The sequence below is a fragment of the Cajanus cajan genome, chromosome 6 (assembly GCF_000230855.2).
Source record: "Cajanus cajan strain Asha chromosome 6, NIPB_CcT2T_4, whole genome shotgun sequence".
NCBI classification, from domain to species: Eukaryota; Viridiplantae; Streptophyta; class Magnoliopsida; order Fabales; family Fabaceae; genus Cajanus; species Cajanus cajan.
The window spans coordinates 35,596,784-35,614,643 of NC_138522.1; the positions used below are offsets into that span (position 1 = coordinate 35,596,784).

Genomic DNA, 17,860 nt, shown 5'->3' on the forward strand with positions numbered 1-17,860 from the left:
AATTGTAACTCATACTTATCTCCCCCTTTGGTCATCATTAAAAATATATCTTATAATGCAATGTTATATTCCACTCAAGTAAATAAGAGTTTGATAAAACAAATCAAGTGTACCAAGCACAAATTTGAAACAAACTCCTTATTCATTCATATATTACGGATGATATCAAATCATTACAACACAACAAAGAAAAATTAATAAATTGAAACTAAAATAGTTTAATCAATAAAAGTGTTCCAATCCTAAACAAACACTAAATTAAATCACCCGATATATCAACAACAAAAAACAAAACATGATAGCCTAAGACAAACTAAGGATCACATGAAAGAGGTTAGAGCGTTGATTTGCTCCTAGAGATCGTCTAAACGCTCATGAATTGCTTCAAATTCGTGCTCATATGCTTCTAGAGTGAGGAGTGTTGTTCCATTAAGCATCCATCTTGTTGAGCATCATGGTCTCAAAAGTTGATAAATGATTCACATCTTTTTCAACTTGATCAACTTCTTGAGTAACTTAATCTTCCACCTGATCAACAGTTGGTGCATGGTGTTAGAATACCCATTGATTTTCAACTTGAATGATACTCATTTTATGGAGAGACTGTAAATTAATCTTGTTTGAAAGAAGTTTCTTAAAAAGATTGTAATTATAAATTAATTAATTTTACACACTAATCTTACACATAAAAAAAATCATATACTAAATATTTTTTTTTAAAAAGTTACCCACTACAATACGAAAAATGAAATTAAGTTTGTTGATAAAGTTTATAGAGATCAAAATTTGACTTATTCACCCATAATTTAAGGCAAAATTACACTCTAAAAGTTTGTTTAGATACAAAATATGAATGGTTTTTAAGAATCTCTCTAATAAAATTAAAGAGTATTTTTTAAAATATAAAAACTCTAAAAAATACTTATAAACTTATATTTAAACATGTTTAAATTTTAATATGTAATTACAGTCTTCGTATTTGAATTATGTAGTTTTTGCAACCATTGAGCACTTAATTTTGCACATTTGTAATACATTAGGGGTACTAATTGTTATATATAACAAATATATAACAAGACGCCAATATAAAATATAGTTAGATTTAACTTTTAATTTAAATGAATTTGTGAATTTAGTGAATTTATGGAAATTTGGCGGTTGGATAAAAATAAAAAAAATTTAGAATTGGGGAAGAAAATTATTAATATATTAAAATTGAAAGAGGGAGCAAAGTGCAATTTGGCGATAATTCAGAAGGTTTGGAAGCAGCAAGTTGGTTTCCTTTCCTTCAATCATGGATGAGACCAAAAACAAGAACAATAATTTTATTCAATTCAAACGCGGGCCCGTCGCCCGGGCAAAAGACACCGCCTTTACGCGTTGTACACACCTCACTCTAACTATAATCCATCCATTAATCTCAAATTAATAATTAATAATTAACTAATATATCAATTCATCTTAAAATAATAATAATAATAATAATAATATTACAATTGAATTTACACCTTATCGTAGTAAAAAAAATAATTATTATTTGCGTGTGCTTCTAATAATAAAAATATATTTATTTATAATTTTTAATTCGAATCGTAGCCCTTGCGATTGTAACCGCTGCTGCAGTGGATTCTTCTTCTTCTTCTTCTTCTTCTTCTTCTTCTTCTTTCTTTCTTTCTCTTTGTTTTTCACTATTTTTCCGACTCTCTCACTCACTCTCTCTACTTTCTCTCAGATCTCTTCTCCGATTCCAGGTGATTATGTTAAACCGATCTCTCTCTCTCTCTTTTCCTCTCCGATTCGCCTTTTTTATTATTTCCATTTTCATTTTGGGCGTTTTAGGTTTTCGCCTTCTTTTTTGTTTCAATCATGTTTCGATTCGATGGTTTTGGTTCTTGTTTGAATTGTGATCGATATGGATTATTGTTTGTGTTGAGTCGGATTCGATCTGTGGTTGAGTGAATCCATGACTCGTCACTAGGATATTTGGCTGAGACGTGAGAGATGGGACACAAGCGGTTGTCAAAGTCAACTGTTCGTGTGGCCGCAAAAACTTTATCCAGTATGCACTTGATTGCGGATTTAATTGGTCTTTTGTTTACAAGCTACCGAAAGACAAACCTAAAAACGCATCTAAATTAGGTTTCTAAATTTAAGTAATCAAAGACTATCTAGAGCATGCGCTTCGTCTTGGATAAGTTTAATTCACATATAGGTTTCTCTCTCCAGGCCTTTTTCTATGCTTCGTTCCAGTGTCATATGATTTTGTGTAGTTGTAGTGTGGATTCTGAATTCGTTGGTCATTTAGTTGATTTCTGGATCTGGGATTGGGATAATTTAATAGAGCCTTGCTTCTTCGATTGACTCATTGTGATTGTTTTGTGCCATTAGGTAGAGCATGGCAATGGAAGTTACACAGGTGCTTTTGAATGCTCAATCAATTGATGGGAATGTACGGAAGCATGCTGAGGACAGTCTGCGGCAATTTCAGGAGCAAAACCTTCCTGGATTCTTGGTCTCTCTATCTGGAGAGTTAGCAAGTGAAGATAAACCGGTTGATAGCCGAAAGTTGGCAGGTTTGATACTGAAAAATGCTTTGGATGCCAAGGATGAAAGCAGAAAGCAGGAATTGGTCCAAAGATGGTTGTCACTGGACCCTGTGGCGAAGACTCAAGTTAAGTCATGCTTGCTGCAAACACTCTCTTCTCTTGTAACTGAAGCTCGGTCTACAGCAACTCAAGTTATTGCCAAAGTTGCTGGAATTGAGCTTCCTCAGAAACAGTGGCCTGAGCTGATAGGATCACTTTTATCAAATATTCATCAAGTACCTACTCATGTCAAACAAGCGACCTTGGAGACTCTGGGGTATTTGTGTGAGGAAGTATCTCCTCAGGTTGTTGATCAGGACCAAGTAAATAAAATACTTACTGCGGTAGTTCAAGGTATGAATGCGTCTGAAGGGAATAATGATGTTAGGCTTGCTGCTACTAGGGCATTATATAATGCTCTTGGATTTGCTCAGGTTAATTTTAGAAATGATATGGAGCGTGATTATATCATGAGAGTTGTTTGTGAGACAACTATGTCCCCTGAAGTGAAAATACGACAGGCAGCTTTTGAATGCTTGGTCTCAATTGCAGCCATGTATTATGAGAAATTGGCTCCTTACATCCAGGATATATATAACATCACAGCAAAGGCTGTTAGGGGTGATGAGGAGCCTGTTGCTCTTCAAGCCATTGAATTTTGGAGTACAATTTGTGATGAGGAGACAGATATCTTGGAAGAATATATTGGTGATTCCAATGGAGACTCTGATGTACCTTGTTTTTATTTTATTAAGCAAGCTCTTCCTGCTCTTATCCCTCTGCTGTTGGAAACTTTACTCAAACAAGAAGAGGATCAAGATCTGGATGAAGGTGCGTGGAATATTGCAATGGCAGGTGGTACATGCCTTGGTTTAGCTGCTCGTACTGTTGGAGATGATATAGTGCCACTGGTAATGCCCTTCATTGAGGAGAATATTACAAAACCAGATTGGAGGCAAAGGGAGGCAGCCTCGTATGCTTTTGGATCTATCTTGGAAGGGCCTTCCCCTGACAAATTAGCTCCTCTTGTAAACCATGCCTTACCATTTATGTTAAGTGCTTTAGTGAAGGACCCTAATAACCATGTGAAAGACACCACTGCTTGGACTTTGGGACGAATGTTTGAATTTCTTCACAGTTCTATTGTTGGTACACCAATTATTAATGAGGGAAACTGCCAACAAATTATTACAGTTCTCCTTCAGAGTATGAAGGATGTTCCCAATGTTGCTGAGAAGGCCTGTGGTGCTCTGTATTTTCTCGCCCAGGGTTACGAGGATGTGGGATCAGCATCTCCTCTAACTCCTTTTTTTCAGCAAATTGTTCAATCCCTTCTAACTGTTACTCGCAGAGAGGATGCTACTGAATCACGATTGAGAACTGCAGCTTATGAAACATTGAATGAAGTAGTAAGGTGTTCAACAGAGGAAATAACCCATTTGGTGGTGCAACTAGTTACTGTCATCATGATGGAGCTGCACAAATGTCTTGAAACACAAAATCTTTCATCCGATGAAAGAGAAAAGCGGAGTGAATTGATAGGCCTTCTTTGTGGGTGTTTGCAAGTACTTATTCAGAAGCTGGGTTCTTCAGAATCTACCAAATATGTCATCTTGCAGTTTTCTGATCAGATCATGGGACTATTCTTCAGGGTCTTTGCTTGTAGAAATGCCGCTGCACATGAGGAGGCAATGCTAGCCATTGGAGCCCTTGCATATGCAATGGGCCCTGATTTTGCCAAGTACATGCCAGAATTTTACAAGTTTATGGAGATGGACCTTCAGAATTTTGAGGAGTACCAAGTTTGTGCTGTCACTGTTGGTGTTGTAGGGGACATATGCAGGGCATTGGAGGATAAAATACTGCCTTATTGTGATGGAATTATGACTCAACTTCTCAAGAATTTGGCAAATGATAATTTGGACCGTTCTGTGAAACCCCCATTATTCTCATGCATTGGTGATATAGCACTTGCAATAGGAGATAACTTTAATAAGTACTTGATGTATGCAATGAACACACTACAACTTGCTGCAGAGATGTATGCTCACACAGCAGGTTTTGATGATGAAATGACTGAGTACATTAATACTTTGAGAAATGGGATATTAGAGGCATATTCTGGGATTTTTCAAGGGTTTAAGAATTCATCGAAAACCCAACTCTTGATTCCTTATGCGCCTCATATTCTCCAGTTTTTGGATAGCATATACATGGAAAAAGACATGTAAGAAAGGAAAAAAGTCATTTTTCTGTTTGTCTTTTTTTCTTTGCTATCTATTCATTACTTCTAGTGACTTCATTGCCTCTTTTAATGCAGGGACGAAGTAGTCATGAAAACAGCAATTGGAGTCCTTGGAGATCTAGCAGATACACTTGGAAGCAATGCTGGTTCTTTAATACAGCAGTCTTTGTCAAGCAGAGAATTTTTGAATGAATGTTTGACCTCAGAAGATCATTTGATTAAGGAATCTGCTGAGTGGGCCAAGTTGGCTATCACTCGAGCTATATCTGTTTGAGGTTCATATGCTGAGTTAGCATATCCATTGTCATAAACTATCTGCATGCATTTGGGTGTGTCGAGGTGGGTCTTGGGATTGCATGTGTCAATTTGTCTCCATGGTCAGACAACAGAAGGTATCAGTCTGAAGGTCTTCTTGTTGTCACTAACTCTTGCATCATCACCAATGCATCACTGACTTTTGCATGAGCACCATTAAGTCCAGTTCTGTCAAGAGGAAGAGGGTAGCGATGAGTTTGCAAATGTGGGTGTAGGTCTTCATGCAACATGTAATCGGTCGAATATAGCTAAAGGGAGGCAACTGATTCCTGATTGAGAAACTAAGCTACTCTTAGTTGGAATTGGATGATGAGTTTGGACTTTGGAGTTGATGTTATGAGAAGATAAACCCATTCGAGCTTGAAAATGCTTTTTTCCTGAACTGGTCATGCATTATTGGAATGGTTGAATTCACAGGGTTGAACTGGTTTTCATCAACACCACCCAAAGTGCTTTATATCAAGTGAATCTCTTCCTTTTTTTCTGACTTTTAACCTGCATCTTCTTAAATCATTGTTTTGATCATCCTACTGTGTATAATTTGTCCCTAGGCTGTTGGTCATCCATACAATTTTTTTTCTCCATACTTGCTTTTCTAGGCTGGGAATCGATTGTGATTGTTTACCCAGGATGGGAAAGATTACATCCTACACGCATTATGCATATTTTTTTTTACATGTCGGTTGGTTTCTTAGGTCAAAAATCATCGTGCATTCATGAAATCATCAACCTTTAATTTTTTGCTTTGAAATGCATTTGTAAGTCGTATATTGGCTGTTCCTGTGGATACAAAAGAAACTCGCCATATACTGTGATGATAACCAAAGAACTTGGTGTGGTGGGTTGTTGTTTCTCTTGTTGGAGGGAGCCGTCTGGGTTTAGCCTGTATTGGTATTTCTTTCTCTTGTCTTAAGTAAAAGTTTGTGAATTTTGGCGACTTTGGTAATTTTGCCATGTTTCCTGTATATCTTATTATGGTTTGGTAATATGAATCTTTTTATTACTGAGATAAGATAAAATGTTTGGCCACTTTCATAGGCACTTTTCAAATTCCAAATTTGTATATCACCCTTCCTTTTGGGTAGACGGCTAAAACTAACGCATTCTTGTTCTTGGCTATTTATTTGTATAAACTGTAATGTTGAATCAGATAATGAACAATGGACATGAAGATAATACGCAAGTAGTTATGCATATGAAATATTTCTGATTTTTATTAATCTCATTCTTACACACATGAATCGCTTTCTTTTTTAGTAGTGAAAAATTTAGATCATGGAAAGGCATGCTCCTTTGCAAGGTAAGATAAAACTGTTGTCTTCATTGATGATTTATAGCAAAATTTCCTCATCACTTATCAAGAGAAAAAATCTGATAATCAAATTCAAGTTACTACTGGTGTGAAAGAAAGATTCACAAATGTCAATCTTTGATGTTGGAACCATCAAAGATTGTGATGTGTACAATTTAAAGTTGTCATCGGTTTTGTCGAGTTGGGATTAGCCGCGAATTAGGACAGGAACAGATCTTTCTCATGAGAAAAAACTGGAGTGTACAGTTAACAAAATTTTAACCATTGAATTAAATGAATGATTACGATGTTGCCAATGATTGAAATTTTGTTAACCGGACGACCTCCGGTTTCTTTTACAGAAAGAGAGGATCCGTTCCAAGAAAGGACAACTGTTACAAAAAGAATTTTACTGTTATTATTACTATCATTTTTTTATTCATTCCTTTATACTTGATGGCTGACGAATTTTAAGGACTGTATGGAGCAGTCAATGACTGGTTTTGGATCAACTAATTGATCTAGTCCGATTTTGATAACAATCAAATTTATTCTATTTTATCAATACTTATACTTACATATTAAAAGTTTGCGTGCGTTTAAGAATTTTTCTTTTTTGTTCTTATCTTTAATTTATATTTATCATATTTATTTATAAATTAAATTTTAATATTTTAAAATAAGTTATTAATAATTAAAAATAATCTATTGTAATATAAATTATTTATTTTAATAAAAATATAATTTATATGTTTAAAAATCTATTCATACAAATTTTAAATATAATTTATATATTTAAATATAATATTTATTTGTGTAAATAATTTATTATAAAATTGATTTTATATAATATTGTACCAAAGTACTAGTTAGTTTAAAATAATGAAAATTGGTTTTAATTTTAATAATTTAAGTATCTGATTTGCGGAATTTGTATTATATGCTTAAGTTTAACGAGTTTATAAAATTAGTTCTCATCATATATTGAAAAGTTTAACACTGTTTAGTAGCCAAGATATACCATGAAAATTGAGAGGAAATGGAAGGGAAGATTAAAATCTATTATATTATTTCCATTTTTCTCTTTTCCATATTTTTCTTTTATATTTCTATGTATCCTATTTCTTTGCTTCCTGCCCAACAAACCCTACAGTTGAGTTGACCATGGACAAAAATCTCTTGCGGATCTTAAACCTATAATGTTGACAAATCATTGAATAATTTATAATTTATTTTCTACAAAAAATTAAACTAATCTAAGTGAAAATCCAAGGTAATTGTTTTCAATTACGGAGAATCCAAATAAGTTAGACGTAAACAAGTTCAAGACTAAACTCGTTTCTATCTGTACCTGAGCTTGATATTGATTATGAAATGTGAAAATCATCAACTTTTTCTATTGTAATTAGTTTGGATGTTATTATATCTCTAACGGATTAAATCATGTTACTGTGAACACAAAATTCAAGGTAGGATTACTCGCAGCTGTATCATTTATTTTTTCGTTAAATTAGTCAATGTTCCTAAATTATTTAGAATGTTTTTAAATAAGTTTGTATCAACAATTTGTAATTGAGGTTAAATTTGGAGTGGTAGTAAGTTTCTAATTTTTATTTTAAACTTTAATTTGAAAACAAATTCCACATTTGTAAAACGGAGTTGGAAACTTAAAATGACTTTTAAACCAATTTTGAAATTGGGTCTCCATGATCATGTGTTAGCCGTCACAGGCCTAGCAGTGAACTCAAGCCCTTCCCACAAGCCTATAAACAGAAAAAAGGACCTATCATTGTGCGCAAGGTAATTTTTGCATCACTTTCCAACTTTTTTTTCTTCTATTGAGTTCCATTGTATAATTTTTGCAACACTTTCCAACTTTTTTCTTTTTCTATTGAGTTCCATTGTATTGTGACGGTTGAATCAATCACTGGAGTTGACTACTTGACTTAGAGATGAAAAATTGACATAATATAATATGCACATTTTAAATTTTATATGAATTAAAAAAATTGTGTTAGTTAAATTTTTATTACCACATTTGTTATTCATGTCACATTATATAGAGAATGGTAATTATTATTATGGTAGTTCAAGCATATTATATGATTTTTAGGTTAGTTTGATTATTTTATATCATGTTTTACTTTTTTAAGTATATGATTAAAAATTGAATTCTAATTGAAATGATTAAATAAAATATTTAATTGATTTTTTATATTAAGGTATAAATATTATACAAGAAGCTAATCCAACATGAAATCACATGAAAAAATTACAGATCTTTTAAATAATGTTATTATATAAACACCATTTTTTTTTTGTATTTATCAATAATTTTTATTGTAACTTACAAATTGAATATAAAAAAATTATAATTATTATTAGTCATTTTATTTTTTATTATAATGAAAACAAAATCCTTAAAGAAAATTAATTATAAAATATATTATAAAAATTATTATTATTATTTCTTATTAAAGTTGTACACACATACACACGTTCACACACACACACACACACATATATATATATATATATATATATATATATATATATATATATATTATAAAAATATGAATATATTATAAAGATAATATTATTTAGATAAAAGAGCATTTTTAGTCTTAAATCATTCAAATATAAGTCATAATTTATTTATTAGAAATATAAAATTTTACATATAAATTTTAATTATTTAAATATTATCATTAATAGGAGTCAAAAATAAGTTAATTAGACTAGAATTTAGAGAGTTTGACTTTATTTGTCTTATTTACATGTTATGGACAATTTGTTTTTATAAAAAATATAACCTAACCTTTTTAAAATTTTGCTTAGTTAAAAGGTTGTTTAGATAGCTTGTTTTATATAAGATATATAAATAGACTTACAATTTCACTTAAGTCAATATGTCTTGTTCATCATCATTTATCAAACTTATTCATCAATTTTTTTTTATATAATAGTTTCATTGAAGTTTAAACTTATGATTTCTAGCATATAATTTACAAAAAAAATAAAAAATAAAAATCTTTGAAATACTATCCTGTCTATCTCAACTACTCCCACTAGGTCAATATAGTGATTTTCATTTATTTATTATAAAGATAATATAGATACTCTCACTAGATTAATAATAATAATTTCAAAAACTTAACAAACTATTGTATTAAAAAAAACTTTGGTCTTCTCTCTAAGTTCAAATTTACAAATTTATTAATGAAGATTATAGATGTCAAATATACATAGATTTTTTTTTTGAAATTCACAATCACTAATTAAAATAACAACCCCTATAATTTAAAAATACAAAATGTAACAAAACAAATATATAAATATGAAAAGTTAGTGAATATTTACTACATGAATCTTTTAATAATAATAAAACTTTTAAAATTTAGAATTAACTTTTTATTTAAAAATTGAATACTAATAATTATATATATTAAATATACATATCACACATACATACATCCAAGCTTAAATATTATTTTGGTCTAATAAAACCTATAAAAAAAACTAAATCATGATGAAACTAAATATTAAATTAACTAATATAAAAATTAAAAGTACAATAAAAAGATACAAAAATTTTAATTTTATAAATAAAATACTGTAATTTAGAACTTTAAGTTAAGAATTTATATTACAATATAAGATATTTTTTTATAATTAATTATATATAAATAAATGTGCGGAATGAGTATTATAGTAATATAATAGTCGTACTCATTCCTATCTCTATTGAATTTTAGAATTTTATAGGTAAATCTTTGTCTTGTTTCTATCTTTATTTTCATTGAGAGTATTTTTTACAAATACTCATGAGATCCATGTATATTTTGTCATCCTACATGTTACGTGTTTTCTTTCTTTTAAAATTTAAAATGACTGAGTACAAGCGTCACAATTATTAAAGTTTGAGTTGAATTCACTTGTTTAGGTTAAGTTACTACTATTTTTTTTTCTTCATTCTTTTCCCTTTACTTCTTTTAACTTTTAAATTTATGGTTACTTTTGATATAAAAAAAAATAAATAATAGTTACTTATAACTGTACCACCATTCAGGACAGAAACTTATCTTTTTACTTGGCTGTTGGATTCTAGGATAGATGATCTATTATCATCACTTGAGGGTGGGTGGGACTTTTTTTTTTTTTTTTTTTTTTATCACATTAATTTGTACTATTTATTTTTAAAATCATTAAATTAGTGTTTTTTAAAATAAATTATCAACTTAGAGTATATTTTATTAATGACTTTAAGTTTCTTTCATTTTAAGTCATAGTTAATGAGTATGACTTTCTTTCATTTTTTGAAAAGAATTTGACAATCTTTAAATATAGTTTTGGGTGGTTTTGGGAAAAAAAAGTGTAGTGGTTCCTGAACGGCTAAATCATCGTGACATACGTATGCTAGTAAAAGCAAACGTTTCTGTCAGCGAGTGTGACTCGTCTTGTTCGTTATTATTAATTAATTATTGATATTAATGAAAAAAAAATCAACAAGAAAAATAAAAAACTTGAACCAAGTATATATTTAAGAAAAATTTAAGTTAGAACACAGTATATTTTTTAAGACAAATTTAAATTATGTTAGACAAATTTAAGTAAATTATGACAAGGTATTTTTTAGAAAAAAATTGCTAGCAAAAGCAACCGTTGCTGTCAGCGAGTGTGACTTGTGCTGTTTCTTATTATTAATTAATTATTAATATTAATGAAAAAATCAACAAGAACCAAGTATATATTTTTAAAAAAGAAACTCAAGTTATAATACAGTATATTTTTTTTAGACATGTAAAATATGTTAGACAAATTTGAGTTAAGTTATCACACGGTATTTTTTTTAGAACCAAATTTAAGTTTTGATCAGAGGTGTCAAATGACTCGAATTAATCTAATCTTGTCAGATTTAAACGAATTAAATGTTATTGTAAATTAAATTGGTCTTATCTATATTTTTTGAGTTGTTATTTTTTGGTCCAGTCTAATCTATGTTGAGCCATCAGATCAAATTGGCCTAATTAAAACTTAAAAAAAATGTTTTTTTACAATGAAATAGAAAAACCAAAATTACAAAATGATTAATTGATATTATAAAATACCTATTTATTTTTGTGTAATCATGAAATACTCTATCACTAGTAGTTAGTTACAAAACTTATTCTAGCAATATGTGCATAATTTAATATGGATTATTATTTTTTTTGGTAATACATAGCAAAAAGGCAAAAAGTGAAAGGAGAGGACACAAATAAACTAAACTCTCCTAAATAGAAGAACACTTGAACTATTTGAAGCAGAGGTCGCAACTCCACAAGCATGTCATTAATGATTACCAACTTGCTTTTGCAATTTGAACCCCACTTGGAAAGAAAATTCATGCATTGGTTGCCTTCGCGTAAGGAGTGCATCAGCGACGTCCGCCACTCATGACCCAACAAATCTTTTATCTCCACGACCAACGTCGTATACCTGTGAAAAGGCTCCCTTGGCCCCAAAACTAGATTGACAACATGGAGGGAATCATACACGCATATCACGTTCCTAAAGTTTCTTCGCCAAACAATCATTAATCCATCCTGAATAGCTCTCAATTCTGCATGAAGATTATCCGTAATTCCCACATCACCATAGAAATCACATTGCCACCTCCCAGAACTATCCCTACATAATCCCCCATATCCTGCTGGATCAAGAGAACCCAATGCACTTTCATCTACGTGAATCAGAACCTGGACCAAAACTGGGAAGATACAAGATACCCCCATCTTTCCTCCTGGTGCACAACCAACTAATGAAAAGTCCTCAACATTAGACCATAAAGTCCCCAAGTATGTGAGGCATTCACATGCACTAGGATCTTGGTATTTTTAAACAAAAGTGAGTTCTTTGCCAACCAAATCTCCCATAATAAACTAGTCCCAAAACACCATGTATAGTATACCAACCTCTTAACCAACCGAATTTTGCCAAAGTGGCTTGCGTCATCGAAACCATGATACCCAGACGAGCCCAAACAACCATTGCATTATTACACTCAAAGAAGAACAAGTGATATAAGTCTTCATGACTGGAGTGGCAGTTAAAACAAAACGTATTAGGGCCCACATGCCTAGCCCATAACAGTTGTTGAGTGGTAATAATGCCATGAGCCAATTGCCATGCAAAGAACTTCAAGAATCTTCACTTCCATGAAGCTAGACGATCTCACACCCTATCAATCTCGTGAGAGAACATGCTGTTTGTGATCCCTCCTACAAGAAACTAAAAGCCCAGGTAAGGCCCAAGATCATTTGAAAAGGTTATACCTAAAATAAGTGATAATTTCTATTGACGACTAGGTGAGATGCCACTCGAGGCAAATGCCCTTGATTTGGTAGGATTGACACACAACCCATATGCTAAAATGAACCTATCAAGTATGGAAATCATATGCTTGAAGCTTTCCTTGTATGAAAAACAAGACATCATCTACGAAAAATAGATGTGATATTTTCAGCCCACCTTGACTGATTTGAAACACACCTCACTCCCTATGTTGGATTGCCTAAGTGATTATTGCCCCTAGTTGAAAGTTCAACCTAGTTATTTTTTAAGTTGTATTGTACTATTCGTAATTTAATGCTCAAATAATAATCAAAAGCTCCAAAGCAAATATAATAATATTAATAAATAATAAATTTTATAGTTTCTCTTAAAATTTTCACCATGCATATCATTGGAAAAGACATTATCCATTGTGGGAAAATATTTTTCCATTTATCCTCTACTCCGTAAGAGTTCCAAGTAATCTTCTAGATGTTTCTAACTCGGTATATGAAGTATCCAATTTACAAAATGAAAAACAACTTAATATTTAGCCTCCAATTTAAATCAACATAATGAACAATCACATTCATATAACTTTAGGTAGTTACAAATGTCCATACACCAGAAGTCAAAAATATTCTACCCAAAATAATAGTTAACACATTCTTTAATTTTTCCTACTTAGTTAAAAACACTTTACTCAATTAGCTAACCCTAATTCTAAACTTGTAAGTACAATCAAATACCAAAAAAATAAAAATAAAAAATGATTACTAATGTAGTATTATTATATTATTTTATAACAAATTACATATTGATGCTAATTTATATTATTTCAATTATTAGTTGAACGTGCTAGCCAAAAAGCCTAAGGGTCAGCTCGACCAAAGACTATTTGGCTTGTTGGACTTAGCAGGCCAAACCAAAATGACTTGTGTAACAACCTACCATCACATTGAATGGAATCACTACCATTAGCAACAAAAATTAGATCACTAAGACATACAAGATTAAATGAAGAAACTCACCATAGACTTATACATATAACATGAGTATAAAAGTAAAACATCTAAACTGATATAAACAAGTCATATATATGCTTATCATAATCCCAAATAATCCTATACCCTAATGCCAGTCAAGCATGACTATATAAGCTACATGTAGTAGCACCACCATCAACAAAAGGTCATGCCCCTACCAATAACAACTTCTCATACCTAGTTTTGATTTGTTCCCATACAACATATGACCATCGCAGTCCAAACCACCATAGAAACAAAAAGGGTAAGCTAGGGTTTGAAAACATGTATTTATATAGAAAACAATCTTATAATATACAACTTCACACCACAATCATACATTAAAGCTACAACACTCCAAGTAAACATGTATCTCATCCAAATTAGGTTACACAAGACATCAACAATGCATATGAACACACCTCAACACACATCATATGCAAACATATCAACCAATGCGTTATCACACATTCACCTATGGAAATCTCCTAATAACATGAGCAGTCTAAGTGATTTCTACCCTATCAAACCAATCCAATCATTTTCAAGCCTGAAGCGTCGACTTGATGAAAACAAAATAGGATACCAATCCCTCTTCCGGTTTCTTAGGTTTTATCACTTACACTATGAAAGTTCAGTTCCACTATTAGGAATAATACAACTAGGTATAAACTTACCACGACCTTAGTATGCATTACCAACTCACATATGAAATTCATCCACTAATTATTCTCAAGGAACCATGCAACCTTTCCAAGTACCTGGTTAAGGATTGTATCCCTCGATCCCCCTACCTTACTCAACCACTAACTAAGGACCTAGAGGATACTCAACACACCTCAAAAACCCACTCCAAGAGGTACACCTACTCAAGGAGAGTTTTCCAACAATGGCCTACCCGAGCACCACTCCAAGATATTCTATGTGGGATCTTCCGTTTCCAAAATGATTTCCTCCCCTCAAATCCTATGTTAGCCAACATGTTTTAATGCCACACCACTTTCTCAACATCTACACCTTACCATACATCTACTATATACATCACATCCAATCAATGCATATAGAGATTAACAATATCAATCATGTATATCATACCAATTCTTAACACCTAAACCAAGAATAACATACCAATTCTTATCAATTCATCCAGATATAACATATCAATGCTCAACTATTCATTCAATAATAGCATATCAATCATACATAGCATATCAATGCTCATCACCATTTCAACTATACAAATATAGCATACCAATGCTTATTATCACCATCCTACATCATACAACAAGCAATAGATACAAGTATTCTATTCATGTTCACCAAATTCACCCATTATATAACATGGGTCAACATATGACTTATCAAAATTACTTATCGTATAATGACAACCTTCATATAAAACAACGCATAGGAAGTTCTACTACTCCTACCATGCTCATCCTTATCTCATATGAAAGACAAGAAGATTTTCTACAATTTTCATGAAGACCTTAGTGTCTAATCCCATCATCTACCATGTTAAAAATTATAAAAATCGTAATAGTTTGCCTAAATGCTGACAACTTGATTGTCACTCACTAAAAAGGTCATAATTGGAGTTCTAGACCGTTGAAAAGTTAACATCCAAGGCTACACTTTTCACGAAGACCCCAAGATCAAATTCGGTCATTTACCCTTGTCGTTGCAGCACTCAATTCAGTGCTTCAGTGCTAGATTTTTGCCAACCTAATTTTTCATCATAACTACAACGTTGGATCTCTACCAGCCTAGTTTTTCCTCATAGCTACAACATTAGATCTCTGTTAGACCCTATTTTTCACCGTCGAAGCACTCATTTCGTCACTGTAATATTAACTTTCTGTTTGAAGCTCTTATTTGGAGTATTTCTAGTGCTCCAATGCCGAAACAAGTACTATAGCACTGAGTGCATAATATTTTCTTACATTTCATGAATAATAAACCCAGCAACTAAAAACCCTACCAAATTCCAAAAATCCTCTTACCCAACCAGTAATTAATGCTTCCAAATTCAGTGTTTCTCACTAGTTAGCAACATATAACTTAGATTTTGAAGAAAATCAAACATGCAACCACAACACAATAATTATATCATCAAATCTTTCTTCTTTCACCAAGAACACCAAGTTCTTCCAAGTCCAACACCCACTCCAAATTAAGCAGACTAGCAAGCACTCAACCATAATCAAGGTACATGTAACATCAATTCCACAAAAAAAAAATCAAGTTCTACCTTCCCTTACTTAGATTCCAACTCTAGAAAGAAGGGAGGAGAATTTCGCAACCTTTGATCTTCCGAGGTAACACCCCACCACCAACACAACTTATTTTTCCTCTTTCACTGGTTAGTCATGGAGAAGGAAGAAACACTTCAGCCATAACACTCTTAGGACCTGTGAAGAGAAAAAAGAAAGAAGAGGGGCTTAATGTTACAACTTGATTATATTTATGTTATCTTTTTTAAAGCTCCATTTGACCTTATTTTTGGACTGGTTGGGCTGACCCATCAAATTAGATCATAGATAACTCTAGTTTTGACACTATTTTTAAGATAAACTTTATGCAAGGACAGATTTGAGTTATATTTTGAATTAGAACTACCCATTATTTTTATAATTTTTCCTTTTTTAATAAATTTATATAATAATGAAAATTTATTTAATAAAAAATATTTTATATATCGTGAGTTAACATAAATAGTCTAGGATCTGATTCAAGTTTGTGTTTTCTATGATGTGGGTTTGACACTCTCTATGACCATCAAAATCATAGCATAAATAGTCTAGGATGTGGTTTAACTTTGTGTTTTCTATGACGTGGGTTCGACACTCCCTATGACCATTAAAATTATACATTGGTGGGTCTCTACTGACCCTCAATTTAACAAGTAAAACTCTGGGTCAAATTGAGCACTATTGAACTTTGACTAATCCTAAGTAGATAGTGATACTTGATTTGAAAATTCTTAGTATGTCATTGACTCCCTACTTGATAGTCTTGGGAGTGTTATCTTGATAATCTTGAGAGTGTCATCCACTATCTATTATTTTACTCATAATTTTTTTTATTTATAATAATTATATTTATTTTAAAATTATTTATAAAATATAATATATTTACCTCAACTTCTCATACTAGACCGGCTCTTGTAATATTTTTTTATAACTATCATTCATATAACTTTTACTTGGAATTTAAAAAATGCATAATTAATTTATGGAAGAATTATTGTTGATGTTGTCAACAACTTTTTAAAGAAAAATTATTAAATTATTAACAATTTTTCAAAACTAAAAAAAATATATAGAACTAATAGCTCAAAAACTGATTTTGATTTAAAAAAATTCAAATTAAAAAACCATCTAAATGAGACCTAAGTTTTTGAATTTATAAATATTTTTTAATTGAATCCCTTACTTTATAAAGTTTTGTTGTAAAAGAAAAAAAGTACGTGAACCTACTTAAATTTTTTAAATAGTTTAATGTTTATGGATCGGTGAAATAATTAAATTTTCAATGTGATCGTTATGACTATAGGAAAAAAATTAGTTAAATATTAATTTGTACATAAAAAGATCCTTAATGAAAATAGAGTTAAGAGTCCAGTTAAAGAGGGTGAAAAATTAGTGAAATATTAATTTGTGCATAGAAAAACCTTAATGAAAATAGAGTTAAGAGTCAGTTAAAGATAAAAAAATAATTTAAGAACCTAATTACAAACTTTAGGAGTATAAGAATTTGTTTAAAATTTTTCAGATAATTGAAGACCTATAAACTATTTACCATTTTTAAAGTAAATAATTATGCTTATACGGTATAGATTTTACACTCTTATTCTATCACAAATTATTATATATCATAAATTTATTAATTTTTATAATAATATATTAATAATAATAATTTTATTTAATTTTATGTTATTATTCAATCACAAACTATCATATATCATAAATTTGTTAATTTTGATAATAACATATTAACAATAATTTTATTTGATTTTATATTTCAACCATAAACTATCATATATCATTAAATTTGATAATTTTTATGATAATATGCTATTAACAAT

At 31.0% G+C, this 17,860-nt stretch overlaps 1 protein-coding gene across 1 annotated transcript; it reads left to right on the plus strand.

Moving 5' to 3' along the window:
- Positions 1-1,588: 1,588 nt before the first annotated feature.
- Positions 1,589-6,082, plus strand: LOC109815501 (importin subunit beta-1). Its single transcript, XM_020380243.3, has 3 exons — positions 1,589-1,751; positions 2,389-4,812; positions 4,906-6,082. Exons 2-3 carry the CDS (start codon positions 2,396-2,398, stop codon positions 5,102-5,104), a joined length of 2,616 nt encoding a protein of 871 aa, XP_020235832.1. The 5' UTR covers positions 1,589-1,751; positions 2,389-2,395; the 3' UTR covers positions 5,105-6,082.
- Positions 6,083-17,860: the final 11,778 nt, after the last annotated feature.

What these genes read in the sequence shown, in the direction of transcription:
- LOC109815501 (XM_020380243.3), top strand. Translation starts at nt 2,396, where the DNA reads ATGGCAATGGAAGTTACACAGGTGCTTTTGAATGCTCAATCAATTGAT. An exon ending in ATATACATGGAAAAAGACAT is followed by an intron (nt 4,813 to 4,905) that starts GTAAGAAAGGAA and finishes CTTTTAATGCAG; the next exon opens with GGACGAAGTAGTCATGAAAA.